This window comes from Ictalurus furcatus, chromosome 23, assembly GCF_023375685.1.
Source record: "Ictalurus furcatus strain D&B chromosome 23, Billie_1.0, whole genome shotgun sequence".
NCBI lineage: Eukaryota > Metazoa > Chordata > Actinopteri > Siluriformes > Ictaluridae > Ictalurus > Ictalurus furcatus.
In genome coordinates this window covers 6,439,242-6,458,480 of record NC_071277.1, presented here as the reverse complement: position 1 = coordinate 6,458,480, position 19,239 = coordinate 6,439,242, and the positions used below count along the sequence as shown (strand labels likewise).

At 39.4% G+C, this 19,239-nt stretch overlaps 1 protein-coding gene across 1 annotated transcript in view; it reads left to right on the top strand.

The window, feature by feature from the left end:
• The window catches only part of prex2 (phosphatidylinositol-3,4,5-trisphosphate-dependent Rac exchange factor 2), a 122,373-nt gene that overhangs the window by 98,854 nt on the left and 4,280 nt on the right, over nt 1-19,239 (top strand). Inside the window, exons 36-38 of the mRNA XM_053612227.1 lie at nt 11,210-11,276; nt 12,655-12,845; nt 17,489-17,591. Coding sequence (XP_053468202.1) covers nt 11,210-11,276; nt 12,655-12,845; nt 17,489-17,591 — 361 coding nt within the window. The remainder of the gene's footprint in view (nt 1-11,209; nt 11,277-12,654; nt 12,846-17,488; nt 17,592-19,239) is intronic.

The following is a 19,239-nucleotide window of genomic DNA, read 5'->3' as shown; positions in this document are numbered from 1 at the left end:
GGCTGGAGAGCTTTCTGTAGTAAAGAAATATGGGCTTGTCCTATTCAAACCTTATTTATTTATTTACATTTTTAGCTCCTCGGCAGATGTTGCTGAGCCATTTCCTTTTTTTCTGCTGCGTCGTGGTATTTGGAAAGTCACTTTGTTCTCCTGTAATAACTCCAGCTGTCAGAGGCAGCGTATATGCTCTGTGAGTGATGACGAAATGAGTGAAATGATATTTTAAACATACTTTTTACTCATTTTTCTATTTTTTTAAGTTTTGCAATTTAGCTAGTTGAATTAGCTAGCTGGTTAGGGTTAGGTTAGGTAGTTATGGTTTTGTATATTAGCTTGTTTAATTAGATAGATAGTTAAGTTTTGATTTTGTCAATAATGTGCCTTAATATTCCTTAAATGGTTTATTAAACATTGAACATCAGCTGAACAACAAGTTAACTATAAAATTGGTAAATTAATTAGTTATGTAATTTAGCTAGTTAAATTAGGTTTTATACATTAGTTTGTTAAATTAGCAAGCTAGTTAAGTTGTGTATTGTAGCTTGTTAACTTAGATAGTTCAGTTTTAATTCTGTTGATAATGAGAAGTTATTAAACATTAAACATTAGCTAAGCAGCAAGTTTCTTATATATTTGGTAAATTGCCTAGTTAAGTTTTGTAATTAAGCTAGTTAAATTAGCTAGCTAGTTAGGATTTCTACATTAGTTTGTTTAACTAGCAAGCTAGTTAAGTTTTGCATATTCGCTTATTTAATTAGATAGCTGTTTTTTGGTTTGTTTGTTTTTTATGTTAAGGGTTTATTAAACATTAACCAGCAAGTTAACTATAAGTTTGGTAAATTAACTAATTAAGTTTTGTAATTTAGTTAGTTAGGTTTTGTACATTAGTTTGTTAAATTAGCAAGCTAATTAAGTTTTGTATATTAGCTTGTTTCATCAGATAGTTAAGTTTTGTTTTTGTTGATAATAAGGGTTTTGATAAGCATTAAACATTAGCTAAACAAGCAAGTTAACTATAAATTTAGTGAATTAATTAGTTGTTATATAATTTAGCTAGTTAACTTAGGTTTTGTACATAAGTTTGTTAAATTAGCAAGCTAGTTAAGTTGTGTATTGTAGCTTGTTAACTTAGATAGTTACGTTTTAATTTTTCTAATAGTGAGGGGTTATTAAACATGAAACATTAGCTAAGCAGCAAGTTAACTATAAATTTGGTAAATTAGCTAGTTAGATTTTGTATTGTTAAATTAAATAGTTATTTAAGTTTTGCTCTTTTTGCTGATAATATACCTTAACATTCATTGAAAAGATTATTCAACATTAGCTAACCAGAATATTTTCCATATGAAAGATTGCCTAGCTAACTTGCTAGTCATGGGATCGGGAATCTTAAATACTTGAGTGTGGGGGGTAGATAATTTGGACTTTGTGTAGTCCAAGTGTAGATAATTTGGACTTTCACTTAAATAGATGTTTTCCCCCATACTTTTAATTTAAGTAAGATTGAACTTTTATTAAAGTACAGTTTTTCAGTACATTGTCCACTCCTGATCATAACGTATCCTTGTATAATAACCACGAGAGTGCAATAGAAAAAAACACGGTGACCGCAGAGCGATTCAGCTGACTCCAAATGGCTGATATTTGTCAGAAAAAAATGACTGTGCAGCAGATGGGAATAGAGACCTTTCACACACTGAGAGACAGAGGAAAGAATGAGAGAGAGGGACAGAGCATGGTAGGAGAAATGGGAAAGCGAGAATGAAAGAAAGATATAGAGAGAATATCAGGGTTAGAATTACGATAGTCACAGTCTCAGGTGCTCATGGAGCATCTGGTATTTTTGGATCTTAATGGTTGTAATCTGATTGGCTGTTGGCATGTCCATGTGTGTACATCTATATGCCAGTTTCCAATAGAAAAGCAAATCTCTGAGGTTTTATTAGCATACAGTCCCCTCTGAAACTGTTGGAACAGCACGACCAATTCATTTTATTTGTTTTGTTGCTGTTTTGCAGTTTTTATTTCCAGATATTTATATGTAGACATGTTAAACGGCATAGAACATAGCACATTTTGTATCAGACCACCCAATTTATAGGCTTGTCCTGTTAGATTGATTGTTTAAATAGTAAATATCGTTTTAAAGCTGAGAAAAGAGGGGAAATCGATCAGAGGCATTGCACAAACACTGGGCATAGCCAATACAACAAGTTGGAATGTCCTGAAAAAGAAAGAAACCAACGGTGTACTAACAAGCGAAGAAGACAACAGCAGTTGATGACATAAACGTTGTGAGAGCTGTGAAGAAAAACCCAAAAACAGTCAGTGACATCACCAACAACCTCCACAGGGCAGGGGAGATGTTATCTAGCATTCAAAGAAGACTTTGAGAACAGAAATATAAAGACCATACCACAAGATGCAGTAAGCAGTGAAACATGATGGATTGTTGTGTAGCTGATATCCATCTTTTGATCTCAAACCCAAATGTCTTTGGTATATAGCACAATATAGAACAAATGAATTGGCCTTGTTCTTCCAACAGTTTCGAAGAGGACCGTACATTTAACTTGTTATATCCTTCATACTCATAGACTGCTTTTTTTTCCCCCCGAAACATCCTCATTGGGCGTATTTCCACCACCCTGTTATAACTGTCAGTTCTCTTCCTCCTGTTATCCCGACAGAGTTAAACTTTTGACCTGACACGGTTCGCCACTGACAGATAGACAGCATCCCCCGCACCCTGACACACACTAGCACTGTCAGTGGGTGCAATGTGTGTTTGTAAGACAGACACACTGAGCATGAGGAAGATCTGGTGGACACGCGTTTTTATTTATTTATTTATTCATATCTCAAAACCATATCCCTTCATTAGATCTTATCTAATGTGACATGTCTGTAATGCAAATATAAGAAATTCACACTCACACAGGTCTGTCAGCTTCCAAGCCTCATAAATATACAGTACGTTGTGTCGATATGATATTGCTTTTGACATTAATAGCTCAGCCCAAGCAGAAGCTCAGAAATGTGATATCCTCCACATTAGACTCACCTCAGGCTGATCTCTGTCTCTGCAATAAGAACACATCTTTGAAATAATGGCAGGAAATATTTGATTTAGTGTAAATTTTGTTGCATTAAGAACTCCGAGGCAGAGGGAGAGGGTGTTTGAGATCCTTCAGTTGATTATTATCTCCTACCGTCTGCTTGCTTTGAGTCAAACCTTCGTTCATTCAATCATTCATTCATACATTTATGAGGTGCCAACATTTACGGATGAGCTGTAGCGTTTATGATTTTTGACCCTTTACGGTGATACCCGGAGACACCTGAAAACTATGCTGTCTGCTAGGAGAATTTTATCAAACCTCATTCTTGTGAGCCAATAGAAAACTAGTGGGCAGGGCTATATTCTCTGGTTGGTTAAAAAAAAAAAGGGGGAGGAGCTGCATATAATTAAGTAGGGGTCACGCTTTTTTTTAGGATTTCTAGGATTTTCATGTTGGCATGCAGGTATATAATATTACAATGATTCTGAATGATTATTTATCATTTATCAAAATAAGAAACCCTTAAGGCCAAACCCTTAAAACTCCCATCATGCCCAAACATCACTGATGGTAACTGTTAAATATATGAGACTGGTATCATATAACGTATACCATTTTCTAGCCATGTACAGTGCTGTCATGTGTACGCAAACGCACTCTTATCCGATTAAGTGCAAGGTGGTTGTTGTTGGTGTAATTCCCTTATTGGAAGTCGATTGTATTGGGTTGCGAGTGGTGGCAGATTAATGGTAGTGTGTTGCACACATTGTGTTTGGTTAATGAGCCAAACACAGGGGGCTGTGGACTCGAATTCCAGGTTGGCGCACGTCCAGGACTGACTATAAGGCTTAATAAGTGGGTTGAGTTTGAAATGTTATTTATACCACAGCGTACCTGTTCAATAACAGCAGTTCTGACAGTAGGGTTCCTAATATGTTATTGTTTCTACAGTAACAGTATATTAATAAACAGAGAGAAACGCGTCATTGTTGATACAGTGAATTTATGTGACGTGTATATGGAAGGAGTCTCCAGCATCAAGCTATACATTTAAGTTGCTGCATTTTTAAAATTGAGAAGAAGAAGAGAAAAAAAAATACAGGCTGCTGATGGATGGAACGACTGTTTATAGCAACGTTTATGCTATAACATAAAGAACTGACTAGTTTTGCGGATGTTCCTAAGCATTAAATGTAACTATAAATGGATATAAAGTCATCTGAAAATATCTGTGGTGTAAGAGGAATAGCACACATTGGGACATGCCGGTATTGGAAAATAATCATTTTCTTAATTAAACCTACCAACTTTTTTTTTGATCATCTTCTCTGGTATCTCTGGTTGAAAAATGCTAAGCTACTTGTTGACAAACTTGGTAGTAGTAATGTGGGTTGTACCGCGCCCTTTCTAGCCGCATGATTAATCTGACTGCTGAAAGAAGGAATTAGTAATAGACATTCAATGAGAAATCAGGGCTGTGTTCCAAACCGCAGTCTTTGTACTAAATAGGATGCCTAAATAGCAATGACACTATTCAGTATGGTAATAAACAGGAGCTATAATAATCGAGGTGAACTAGCGAACTAAAGCTAACTAGCTAGCTAAAACTAGTGCACTACAGTTAGCTAGTTAGCTCAGTACCAGCAGATGTGTTGTGCTTCATTGTATTGCCCTAACCTGATTGTTGAAACCTTGTCTGACATATCACCGAGCTGAGCTAATGCTACCTAGCTAGCTATAACACAAGGCCTTGCTGAAGGGGAAAGGTTTCTCTATTATGATGCCTCTGATTCAATGTGAAACTGTTTCAGAAATTTGGGGATGATTCTTAGGCTGTACTACCTTCAGGTACAATGTAGGCGGTATATGCGCTGGCATTTGAAACTGCCGTGACTTCATGATGATTTCTAACAACAACAAAAAAAGTTGCACTGTTGCTTTAAATAAGCATAGAGACGAGGCAGTATTTACAGCTTATTTATCGGCGTGTGGAGTGACTTCACTCGCTCACTTGCCTCAAATCCAGACTTATTAGAGAACTCATGGTGACCTGGATGAGTGATTTGGCTTAACTTGGCCTAAACAGAATCCATCATCCAACCACAATTTGGAAATATAACGATGTATTTGTGTGCGACTGTGTCAGAGTGTGTTCCAGTATGAAATCATGTTTGGCTGTGTTTAGAGGGTCGTCCAGAGGTGCTTTGAGATCACAGGTTGGTCGTGCCAGCGGTACATACTGCAGGCTATTCATAGATTTATTAGTCCACTTAAGGACACGCACACATAGAGGACGAGCATGATCCGACGTTTTTTAGGTTTTTTTTCGTCCTGGGGACGGCCAAATGAGAAATCAAATGAAGCTGCCCGAAGCTGGGACGTTACCCAGCATGCAATATCTCAGGAAAGATAGCTGCTTTATGAAAAAGACTCCAAAAATGCAATAAGTAGGTTGAAATGAAGCCTGTTTGCTTTGAATAGATTGCGTTTTTGCTTCTGTCGGTGATTTGTATTCATTTCCCAGTGACAGGCGGTTCATCCTTTGTGGCTAAATATGAAGCTTCCTGTGCAGAATTAATGCAGAGTTCGACTAAAACTCATAACTTGGAATTTCCAACCTCCGACCGGAGCAAACAATAGAAAACGCCTCGTCATTCGTCATCCGTTTTTACTCGGAAATTCGGGATGGACTCAAATCAACATGGCTGCTCAGTAAACAAAGTAGTTAATTGAGTTAATACTGTGTATATATAAGCATTTGCTTTCCAGCAATCAGCATACAGACATCCATCCATCCATCCATCCCACTTATCCTTTTCAGGGTCACGGGAAACCTGGAGCCTATTCCAGGGAGCTTTGGGCACAAGGCGGGGTACACCCTGGACAGGGTGCCAATCCATCACAGGGCACAATCACATACACACACACACACACACCCATTCATACACTACAGACACTTTAGACACGCCAATCAGCCTACCATGCATGTAGGGGAGGAAACCAGAGTACCCGGAGGAAACCCCCGCAGCACGGGGAGAACATGCAAACTGAGCACACACACAGGGCCACGGTGGGAATCGAACCCCCAACCCTGGAGGTGTGAGGCGAACGTGCTAACCACTAAACCACCATGCGCCCGCATACAGACATATACAGGTAAAGATGCAAAACTCATCACAGATAGCTGGATAGCTTGTTGCTAACAAAAGACGAACACGGAGGCGTGCATGGTTTTCCTCACTTTGTAGCTTGGAGGTCGAACATGATGTAATTCCGGGTTGTGAGTCAACTTTTGTGGGGTTTTTTGTTACTCTTGAAGCTGATGTGTTTCCCGAATTTGGTGATGATTGGACCAAATCACAGGAGTACTAGAGAAAAAACAGTTTTTGACAAATCCAAAATGGCGGAAAATTTAATTAGGCAGAAATTGACATCATAGGGTGCGCTAAAGTCGTCTCGATCCAGGAAATCTAGGGATGCTTAGCGTTGAAATTTTTGACACACAGTTCAAAAATTATGATCATAAACGGTCTGCACTTATATATAGCGCTTTTTTAACCTTAGCAGTTCTACAAAGTGCTTTACACTGGATTTACACTGGATTTGCATTCACCCATTCACACACCAATGGTAGCAGAGCTGCCATGCAAGGCGCTAGAATTCAGGGTTCAGCGTCTTGAACAAGGACACTTCAGCATGTGGAGTCATGTGGGCTGACGACCCTAAGATTAGTGGACAACCCGCTCTACCACCTGAGCCACAGCCGCTCGCACTTCCAGATTAGGCCCAAATTTGGTCAGGACGTTCCATAGACCCTCCCCAGTCAGTGTGTCAAATTTCACAACTTTTTACCAGGCGGTTCTATGGACTGCCGTAGACACCCTAGCCAGAAAAAGAAGAAGAAGAAGAAGAAGAAGAAGAAAAAGTAGAATAACAATAGAGTGCCTACACACCTTTGGTGCTTGGCCCCCTAATAATAATAATAATAATAATAATAATAATAATAATAATACAAGTATGGTAACATCTTTTGTATGTAGAATTTGATGGCAAGACTTTATTACTGATATTTTATAAATCTGTTTATTTATTTATTTTACATACATTTATTTTGACATTTTATTGAGTTTATTTGACATTTCACATCATTTATACTATCAAATACACTGATAGTTTTTCCTCCTCACCTGTTCACTCACGCTCTGCACTCTGAGAGCTGAAGAATGAGGTTCAGCGAGGCCGACGCAGCTCTGGCTCTGATCCGTCCCTCGTTCTTAGTGGAAGTAGGCCGAGGTTGGCGAACATCCAGGCCTTCCATTAAAGGCTTGTATTAAAATTGATGAAGGGAAAGCCTACAGTACGCTTGAGTGCTGCTCCTCACCCAGTACTCCACAGGGGCTTCCTAAACTCCACACAGCAACAATCAGGCCATGTGTCATACAGCATGCAGGCCGCCTCACCGCTGCCTCTCTCAGGACCGACTCGTTACACGGCCGCTCTTTCACGCGCTCGTCGTGTGAGAGTGTGCAGTGGACATGCGGCTCCTCTCAGAGTCAGTTTGTTATGTGGGGTAATAGACCTTTGGGTGGTTGAGGGAAAAGGTGCAGTTTAAACTAGTTTTCTTCTTCTTTTTCTTAATGTTCTTGTTGTTCTTGTTCTCCTTTGTCATCATCTTCATCATCTGTTTCTTCTTCTTATAATAATTCTTATACATTTTCATCTTTTTTATTTTCATTTCACTTTTTGTTATCTTCGTCATCGTCTTCTCTTTTCTTCCATCTTGTTGTGCTTCTTTTCCTTAATCATCATCTTTTTCTTTTTAATGTCCTTTCTCACCTTCATCGTCTTGTTGTTGTCGTTTTTCCTCTTCTTTTTTCTTCTTGTTTCATTCTTGTTGTTCTTGTCTTTCTTGTTGTTCTTCTTTGTCTTCTTTTTGTCCTTCTTGTTTTTCTTCTTTTCTCTCTTCTTCTTTTCATGTTCTTCTTCTTCTTTGTCTTCTTTTTGCCCTTCTTCTTGTTTACCTTCTTGTCCTTCGTATCTTCTCCTGTTCATGTTCTTCTTCCATTATTCTTGTTGTTCTTGTCCTTGTTGTTTTTGCTGTTGTTCTTCTTCTTTTCATGTTCTTTTTCTTCTTTTATTATTATTATTATTATTGTAGTTGTTTTCTGTTGTTGTGGTTATTTTTTAATGATTACTATTGAAATAACGATTGTTTATAAATAATTTTTATCTATTCACTTCCGATTCTCTCTCTCTCTCTCTCTCTCTCTCTCTCTCTCTCTCTCTCTCTCTATCCCTCAATAGAGTACCTACATTTTTTTTGGAAGAGAGTGTGGGTGTGTGAAAATGTCTGTGTGTGTATGTAAATAATCTGTGGGAAATTCAGAAATTTCCCCTATAGCTATTTTCACAGAGTCAGGACACACACACACACACACACACACACACACACACACACACACACACACTCTGATTGAGGCAGCACAAGTCATTAGAAGTATGCGGTTGTTTTTCAGCAGAGGTGTGAGTGCCGCTGGTGAACACGGAGCACAAACATGTTATGTTTGGACCATCTGCTGTGGGACTCACAGTGTACAACACTGAAACTCATAAGGAGAACAAAAAGTGCTGTTCGAGTTGACAAACTGCGCTAATAGCTGTGTGACTACAGGATGTGATGTGTTAAGTGTTGACATTTCAACACAAGACTTTGGCTAATTCAGGAGTTGGCAGGTTTAAAACTTAAACGAGGAAACATATCAGACTTTTGAAGTCAGCAAACTTTGTAGCTGCCAAACGATAAGGAAACGCAACCACACGCTGCTGTCTTTTAGAATATATTATATTTAGAATATAATATATTAACCATTCAAGCAGTCAACCAAACAATCATTTGTGGAAGTGAAAATTAATTTCATGAGGAAAAAAGAGAGGCAGGCGAGGGAACGACGGTTTATAGCCGTCTATCTTGTCTCCTGGACTTTACGCAATGTTAAATGTAACTATAAATGGATAAAAAGTACCATTGTAATCGTTGAAAAATTGCTATGGTATAAGATATGTTCAGTACTTCTTGACAAAAATATGGGGCGGTCACCGGAAGAACGAACGACTCAAACCCAAAGACTCGAGACGTGAACTAGTCGTTTCTGTTTCCTGTACAGAACCTATGGGGATGTTGTAGCGCATGCGCGGTGAAACATGAACGAATCACTCTCTGAGACAACTCGTTGTTCCCGAGTCGTATTAAAGATTCGTTCAAAACGAACGAAAATGAACGAATCACTGGCTGAGACAACTCGTTGTTCCCGAGTCGTATTAAAGATTCGTTCAAAACGAACGAAAATGAACAAATCACTCTCTGAGACAACTCATTGTTCCTGAGTCATATTAAAGATTTGTTCAAAACGAACGAATGGACGAATGTTCAGCAGAAATGTTTAGTTCAGCAGAAATGTTCAGCAGAAATGTTTAGTTCAGCAGAAATGTCCAGCAGAAATGTTCTGCAGAAATGTTTAGCTCAGCAGAAATGTTCAACAGAAATGTTCAGCAGAAATGTTCAGCAGAAATGTTTAGCTTGGCAGAAATGTTTAGTTCAGCAGAAATGTTTAGTTCGGCAGAAATGTTTAGTTCAGCAGAAATGTTCAGCAGAAATGTTCAATAAAAATGAAACTGAAAAAACAAAATGAACGAATCACTCTCTGAGACAACTCATTGTTCCCGAGTCGTATTAAAGATCCGTTCAAAATGAACGAAAGTGAACCCATCACCCGCTGAGACAACTCGTTGTTCCCGAGTCGTATTAAAGATTCATTCAAAATGAACGAAAATGAACGAATCGTTCATGAACAACACATCACCAGTATTTGCCGATTTTGTTCCATTTTGGTCCAATGATGGTCAATCATTAATACTTAAAGATGAATTTACTTCGATTTTTAACAAGCTTTGTTAACAGGATTCTGACCTGGAGCACAGGAAAAGCTAAAAAGATGGGGTTGAAGACAGAAAAATCTATTTCCCCACTGAAAAAAATCTTTATGCAAATTTCATGTACATTACATTATATTACATTAGGAACGTCTCAGCATTTATTAACTAAGAAAAATAACTCGGATCTATGCTTGACAAGCGTGAGTTTTCACAAGTCCTTATGAAGTAACTGGAGACAGAACTATTTTTTTTTTTCACTCCACGTAGATCATAAACCAGTGAAATCGTTTGAGAACTGTAAATGTTATTGTGCTTTTTATCCAGAAAAACCACAGCTCCACCGTTTACTTGTTTTTGTTTATAGGGTGGTCTTGCCAGGATCAATATGGCCGACGCGTTGACCTATCGCCAATGCCGCATCTTTATATGTCTATGGTTTTAGAGTTTAGCGAATTAGCTAGATATATCTCTACTTCCTGTTCATGCTAGCAGAGAGGGAACATCAAATATACTTATGCTTATAAATATACTTATACTTACTTTAGTATATTATGTTTGTCTCTTTCTCTCCCTCTCTCACACACACACACTGTAAAATTATATGTGTCTAAATGTGCTGTCCAAATTTTTAGCCTGTATTCCGGAACTTTCCAGAAGCGAGCTAAATCAGTCAGACCTAAACTAGCCTCGGTGTTGTGATTAGCCAGCCTGTGGATATTTGTGGCTAGCTCGAACGGCACTGCAGCAATTAAAATCCTGATTCATGGAAACATTCCTGCCATGTTTAGGCAAACAGAATTAGCGTCATGTTTGATTTATAAGCCGTGCGTAGGCATAATTGCTACAGAGTGAGTTGTGGAGTTTTTGTTGTCATGCGTCATTAAAGCCTTCATAATGTTTGCTCCTGCTTCATATAGCTCTTAGCAGCTCCTGCGAAAATAAGTGCAGATTGAATTCTTTGGTGGAATAACGATAAAATTAATGTTGTGTCAAGCAGAAATGTGATCATAATTACTGGCCCCCTTGCTGCCTGGCAGATTGTGGTTGAGTGAATGTGCTTGAATGGAGGCAGCGTGATTTATTTATTTATTTACTTATGTCTTCATGTGGAACTAGTTTTCGCCCCCCCCTCCCAAATTAGAAACAGAAATACCAAACCCTACGTTGGAAATGTATAACATGCTTACGTTTTGTTTTTTTTGTTTTTTCCACAGGGCCTTTTACCTGGACAAATCCAACTTGAACCCAACCTTGGCTCCCAAGGCTGCCTTCATAGACAAGGTCTGTACTAATTTTCAGTGTATCACGTGACCCAAATAGACTCGATTATTGGGCGTGTCCATTACATATGATGAGAAATGTGTGTGTGTGTGTGAGTGTGTGTGATGTAGAGAAAGTAGAACCTCACGGTCATACTAGCAGGTACCTTTTACTTTTGTTTCTTGTGGCTGTGTAGCGACTGATGTTGTTGTCACATGTGTGTTCAGTGTTTATTTTCAAAACATATAGCGGAGAGCCCACTAATAGATTTATACACATCACTTCCTGTTTTGACGTATACAACAGGAAGTTGTGGTTAAATTTCCTAAAAATCCAAATAATACCCAAAGAATCAACTGAAAGGACTATACTGTATAGATAGTGACTACGTTTACATGGACAGCAGTAATCTAATTATTGATCTTAATCTGAGTAAGATAATAATGTGATTAAGGTGTTTACATGAGTCGCTTTTAGAATACTCCTGTCATGTTCCCGTTTTACATGTTATAGAACATAATTAGAATAACAGCCCGCGTCATTACGTCACCGCGCCACGCCGTCCGACGTCCCTCCAGAATTTCACGTATCAACATACAGTTCGTCTTCGTTATGGTACCGTATACAGTTTTGGGAGTTTTTATTTATTTTTTTTACGAACGCTTTAAGTACAGTTAATTATTTGTCATGCTGTACGTGCTAATAGACAACTGCTTGAAGCGGTGGGTGTGTCCCAAATCGCGTAGTTACCGTCTATATAGTAGCCGAGATACATGTATTTTTCCCCACTACAGGCCTATAGTAGGAAAGTATGCGATTTGGGACACGGCCGAACTCTCTTGTTTGCCGTAAAACGTAAAACTGCCGTGTGTGATCGTGTCCTGTCGCAAAATGCGGTGAAAACTCCCACACAACGTTAATAATGTGATTAAGGTGTTTACATGTCACTACTACATGTCCATAATGCGACTAAAACAGGAGTACTCCACCTGTCTGAATTAGATTATTGCTTACTTCGATTATGACCTTAATTAGATTAAGGTAAGTAAAAATTGCTGTTTACATGGTAGTTTCTTAATTAGAGTATGGTCTTAATCGGATTAAGAGTGGATTATTGTTGTCCATGTAAACGCAGCTAGTGTTATGAGAGATGGGTTAACACGTTTTTTTTGTTGTATATTTTCTTAGATTAAACTTTTGAAAATTTTTCAACTTTCTGGAAACACCCTTTCAAAGTATTTTTGACACAATACTTTGTTTTACTTAAGTTTCGTTTTCTATTCGTTACTCGTTGCAGTTATTTGCATAAGAGTTAATAAATGAATCCTGACAGGCTTAAGTATGATTCGTGAAGGAATATGAATGGAATCTTGACTGTTCTCACCGTGTCTCTCTGCAGCTCATGCGTCCCTTGAACGCTCTGGATGAGCTCTACAGACTGATGGAGAGCTTCATCTCGTGCAGACGCACTGCTGCGTGTCAGTTCACGGCGTGCGGGGCGTCTGGAGTCGGGCTGCTCACGGTGGCGTCTGAGCTGTGCAGCCGGCTCGGAGCTTGTCACATCGTCCTGTGTAACAGTGGAGTCCACCGGTCAGTTATACACACACACACACACACACACACACACATTCTGTCTTCCTTTACCTCTGTGTATAGCTGATAGATATGACGATACAATACTGAAGTCACAATATATTAAATATCATAGGTATCATGAGACGTCAGTACTTTTAATAAACTGTTATTCACTGTAAATAACCAATGATTAGATGTTCAAATAAATTAGTTCCCTAAATGTTTTATTTTTTAAGTGATTTCTCAGCAAAACCCTTCCGAAGTACTATTCTAATACATTTTGTTAAAAGAAAACGTAAACTCTTGAGATTGTCTTTTTTATTTTTTTTTTGCCTTATACCCCAACGCTGTTCAATCCTTAAATCTGATTGGTCAGAGGATGTTAATTCATTTTCTATAAAAGCATGGATCATTTACTCTAAGGCACTCATTCTGCTTCCACGCAAACGTAAACGTCACATAAACTTATTTAAAAAGACCTCTGCGATCGTTGATATGGTGAAGATTTCTGAGATTTTGTTTGGATTTTATGGAAGGAGTCTCCAGTTTTAAAGGCTGGTGAGGGAACGGTTGATTCTAACTGCTGTAACACAAGGGCTCATTTGTTTTTCGGACATTCTACAACATTACGTTAAATGTAACTTTAACCAGATAAAAAGTATGCCATTTTATTCTTTAATAAGTAAAAAAAATTTGAACCTTTTGGCAAAAGTGCTGCGATATAAGAGGAATAAAACACTTCGGGACACGCTGTTATGGGAAAATAATCACACCACCCTGGCATTGATTCTTTTCCTGTTACAGCATGACCTGGAGGGTTTTAAGTTCTAAACAATTGTTCCCTCCGTCACCAGTCTTTCTTTTTCTCTCTCTCTCTTAATGATATGGGAAAACTGCAAAGCTCTCCGTTCTGAAGATGTTGGGAAGCTAGAGCTTTTACGAAGTATTGACACTGGAGACTCCTTCCATAAATACTATATAAAGCTCTCCTCTCAGAAATCTTCACCATAACAACTTTAATATCTCTGTTTTTGTGCCGCGTATCTTCTTCACGTCTTCGCTTTCTTAATAAAAATAGCTATAAATCTGTCTATAAATTTTGCCCCTCTTTTCTTCCGTAACAGCGTCCTCCTGTCCTCATTATTATTTCACATCTATATTGTGCCCATTTCCTTCCACCATTTTTTCTCCACATTAATATTGAATCTCCGTCTCGTTAATATGAACATTAATCTCCTTGACTTATTCATGTGGCAGGCTATAAATACATTTTTCTAATTACCGATAATAGAATCATATTCATATGCGGAGGTACTGGTGGTTGTGTGAGCGTCTCAGCGAGTCGGCCATTTTGCAGCTGGTTCGAGACAGTTCTATTTCTCACCGGGCCGTTTCGGGAGACACAGTTGACGGGACATATATCACTCGAGCCCAGAGCACCATTTCTCAGACAACAAGAAATGAAATAGCTCACGACATGATTCATGTAATTCATTACACGTATTGCGTCTTCCGTTCTTTCTTGGGTTTCTTTCTAAAATGCTCACACACCTACAATATGAACAAGTCCTTTTAAGGAGCTTTTATTTTGCCGGTATGTTATACTTAAAGCAGAGTGTGATTGGGGTAATAATAATTATATTGAATAGTTTTTATTTATGTAGCGCTTGAATTTAAATTTAAAAAAATGTTGGGTTTTTTTCAGAATAGTTTTGACTTCAGTAATGTACATAAATATGAATACACGGTCATTAATGAATTTTACATAATTATATTAAAATGACTACAGGTCTAACTAAAATAGGCCAAAACACACATCGCTCCCAATGTGTTGTTTATTAATAATAATAAAAAAAAATGAATCATTTGCAGATTGCTGTGGTATAAGAAGAATAAAACACTACATCGGAAAGCAATACACCTCAATAAACAGTGAAAGTATGTGTCTATATATATATGTATGTATGTATGTGTATATATATATATTTATTTCTCTTCCTGTCTGCCGTCCTTATAATTTTTTCCAATCCCGCAGTCCCAGAGAATTATGCCGTGCATTGTGTAAATCAGTTTGTTCAGTATGTTCAGACAGAATCAGCCCAGTACACATAAATCACTATGCTGCTATCGTCACCAAGACCATTACACACACATGTACGCACACACACTTTCCTCAGGCATCATGTCTCAGCTCGGCTCAACCCATACATTATCGCTAATTGCATCCAAATAACCGGTGCCCCTGGCGTCCTGGCTCGTTATTAATTCAGCTTTAATTATTTGCAGCAGATATGAGCTCATGCTCGTGTAAAAACAGGAACCAGCCGAGTGATATCCGTAAGCTAGGTGTATCAGTAATGTGTAAAGATATACTATGCTACTCCCTGTGTCAGGAAGATAAGGCACATTTCATTCAGATAGAAATGGTCCAGTGATTGATTTCACAGAGACGCTTGGTAGGTGCCATGTACTCGTCTTTGTTGTAGCAGTTCACGTTTTTCAACTCCTATTACACATGGTGCAGGAAGTGAAGGGGTTAGGAGGATAAATATGACCAAACGTGATATGTCTAGGGTTCCAGACATGAGTTTTGTTGTACATATGAATAATATTTTTTACTTTAAAATTCTGGGATATTACCTACATACTTGGCATCTGTCAGAGTTTCCCCTGTTTGGTTGTTGTTCCTATGGCAACAAATGCCCCGTGCTCGTGTTTTGGTTTCTTTTTTTTTGTCCCTTCTTTTTTATAAAGCGCTTTTAACAATGAACATTGTCCCAAAGCAGCTTTACAGAAATATATAAAGGAGGTGAAAGGAGATTTCTGTTTGCTGTCCCTTTCCTGTCATTTTCCTCAGTTTGTTACCTGATTGTGTTCACCTGTTTTGTGTTCATCTTTGATTTTGATTCTGTGTGCTGTCTTTGTTTAGTTAAGTTCAAACATATTTTTATTTATTTATTTATTTATTTATATTTTTTTTTTACAGTAAACGACTCTTGCCTGTGTTTTGATGTTGTTTATGGAGTATCCTTGTTTGGCCTGGGTTTTGACCCTTGCTATGGACTTCGATTATAATTTTGTCAGATTCCCCTCAATACTCCTCAAACGAATTTACACGCATTTACATCCTGCCTCTTACGACACATTACAAAATCATTCAAACGTTTAACCTTCAAAGAGTATAAGTTTGCCAGGAAAGTCCCGTTACAGATTACCCAGAATTACCTTGGAATTTTACATTTCAAACGCTTGAGGTTAGCACATACGTATCTCCATTTAAGAACCTTAATGAATCACTGTACCAACCAAGAGTTCTTTAACGTCTCTTTAAACTTTTCCTCTTGTTGTTACTTCAGTGCTGATTTACCCTACTGCAAAGTTGCGCATATGATGAGAAAGGGATTATGGGTAAGCGTAGCTCATCAAGGATCTCAAAGGTGTCAAGGTGCAAAATTCCAAAATATCAACAACACATCTTACTAATCTGATTAATTAGCACATGTGGATTATTTCCCTGATTATTATCCTGTAGTGCTGCATTTGGGACCAGAACTGTGTACTGTATACTGCACTTTTTTGCGGGCTTTAGAATTAGAAAAGTGAATAGTGTGCAGGAAGACGCACAGCCAAAACACACCAACCAAGTTTAGCGCTAACAAGCTGACGAGCTACAATTGTAGAGAAAGATCCACCTCCAGAGGCGGGACTTATGGGTTCTAGAGAGCATTTAATTGGAGGTGTGAATAGTTATGAATAATCATAATATGTCTGATCGTTTTTTGCACAGCTGTGGCATGGCGTCATGGTCGCTTAGAGGTTAGCACGTTTTTGGAGTTAGGAATTCGATCCCCACGTCCGTCCTGTGTGCACAGAGTTTGCCTGTTCTCCTCGTGCTTCGGGGGTTTTCCATGGGTACTCCGGGTTCCTCCTCCAGTCCAAAGACATACGTTGTAGGCATACTGGCATCTCTAAATATTATTTTATTTAGTGAATATTGAATATTATTGAATATTGTGTGAATGGGTGTTTGAGAGAATATGTGTGCCCTGCAGTGGGTTGGCTCGTCGTCCAGGGTGTCCCCTGCCTTGTGCCCCGAGTCCCCTGGGGTAGACTCCAGGCTCCCTGTGCAGGAAAAGTGGTTCAGAAAATGGATGGATGGATGGATGGATATAGTATAGTATTTGTGTCTTTAACACTACCATAACACTACTTGGGGCGGCTGTGGCTCAGGTGGTAGAGCGGGTTGTCCACTAATCGTAGGGTTGGCGGTTCGATTCCCGGCCCACGTGACTCCACATACCAAAGTGTCCTTGGGCAAGACACTGAACCCCAAGTTGCTCCTGATGGCAAGGTAGCACCTTGCATGGCAGCTCTGCTACCATTGGTGTGTGTGAATGGGTGAATGAGACACAGTGTAAAGCGCTTTGTAGAACCGCTACGGTTAAAAAAGCGCTATATAAGTGCAGAGCATTTAGCAGACAAGGACAAAAAGCTCTGAACTGGCTATTTTGATCCTAGCAGCACCTGATTTTTGTGAATTTTGTGAGCAGAGCCTTAAATCGCATGGATGGACATACAGAACAAGCCACTTTCACCCCATTTTAAAGTACTGTGAATGCATGGTAACCTTTCTGCTCTGTGTGTGTGTGTTTGTGTAGCTGTACTCTGAGCGTGACTCTGGAGCAGGCCATCGTTCTGGCGCGCAGTCACGGCCTGCCACCGCGCTGTATCATGCAGGCCACAGACGTCATGAGGAAACAGGTATGTATCTCTGAACTGTAACTGAATAAAACATTCACCCTCCTCCTTCAGCTTGTGTGACTGCAGTGCAGGAAAGCGTGAGCCTGTAAGCAATCGATCCACTAGACAAAGGCGTGTGCTGCTATTTTTAATTTGCTGACCCAATTAGTTTGGTGCGCGTTGCCTTTGTGAAAATGAAACCAGCTCTTGTTTGTGTAATTGGGGATTTTCTTTATCAAAGCCTAATCGTTACGGCGGGAACAGGCTTAGTTCTGGGATTGAATTCCCAGTGTCTCTCTCTCTCTCTCTTTCTTTCTCTCTCTTCCTCTGGTTTTTTTTTTTTGTCATCTCCTGTACGTTTTATGTTATATCTCTGGTTCCAGGCTGTGACGGAGATGAGAAAACTTTCAGAGTAGACTAGGGATTTTATTAAACAGCAGAAACACAGAGCCGGTGTGTTTATCTGCGCATCATTACATACGCACACGTGTTTACGTAAAGAGTGTGACGAGAGCTGAGGCCAAGCGGCGAGGTCAGACAGACGACACAGCGGCGCGGAGCCAAGACGGGAAGGACGCGGTGAGACGTCTGTCCTTCAGGCGTGGCGTCGTGTTCAAATAGAGGACTCTAGGTGTGCTGCATTTAGACGGAGAAAAACAGCAGACAGACAGAAAGCGAGACAGGTGCTTTAAATGATTCTGTAGGGTACAGACAGACACAAAAGAAAGGATAGAAAGGATACACGTTCTGGACGGACTCGTAGACTGATGGATTTGGGAAATGGACAGATACACCTTCAGAGAGATGCATAGACAGATAGGTAATGAGGCAGACAGACAGACAGTTGTGTGGGCAGGTGGACAGACAAACAAAATGGATAGACAGTCAGAAAAACCGACGGACGGACAGGCAGACAGACAGACAAACAGAGGGATGGGTGAGCAGACAGACAGATAGAGCATGCAGGCAGGTAGATGGATGGGCAAGTGGACAGACAGACAGAAGGATGGGAAGGCACATAGGTGAGCAGACAAACAGAAACCCCGGGTTGATGAGCAGACAGACAGAAAGCTGGCCCAAAAGACGGGCAGACAGATGGACTGGCCAGTGGACTGACCAACAGGCAGACAGACAAACAGAAGGAATGGCGAGCAGACAGAAAGATGGACAAACATGCAAATGAGCAGACACACTAACAGAAAGATAAATGGACATTTAGGACGTATAAAGCGACACTCGTACAGACAAACAGATGCATATAAGAATAAGAATACGAATAGGCGTGTCCACAGCTTTGATTGACAGCACCTAACTGGCTTGTTTCGGATCTGTGTTACGTTTTGCTAGTTTATGAATGCGAGATCTGGAAACAGCAGACTCGTGAAGGTGTCTGTAGGCGGATATGTAATAAAGTATTCAGTGGACTAGGCAGCCCTGGGGGACAAGGCCGTGCTCCAGTTTCCTCCTCAGACTTTAATTAAGATATTAATATAAATATAAAGGACTGTCAGTACACCGCCCATACTGGGTTGTTTATTAGTTTCGTTGCTCGCACTCGGGTTACGAGAGAGGTCCATCTAGTACGTCTCCAAAGCACCTTATAGAAATACATTCCTTCATTCATCTTAATGCACACACATTAAAACCCGTGGCGACGGCCATGCAAGGT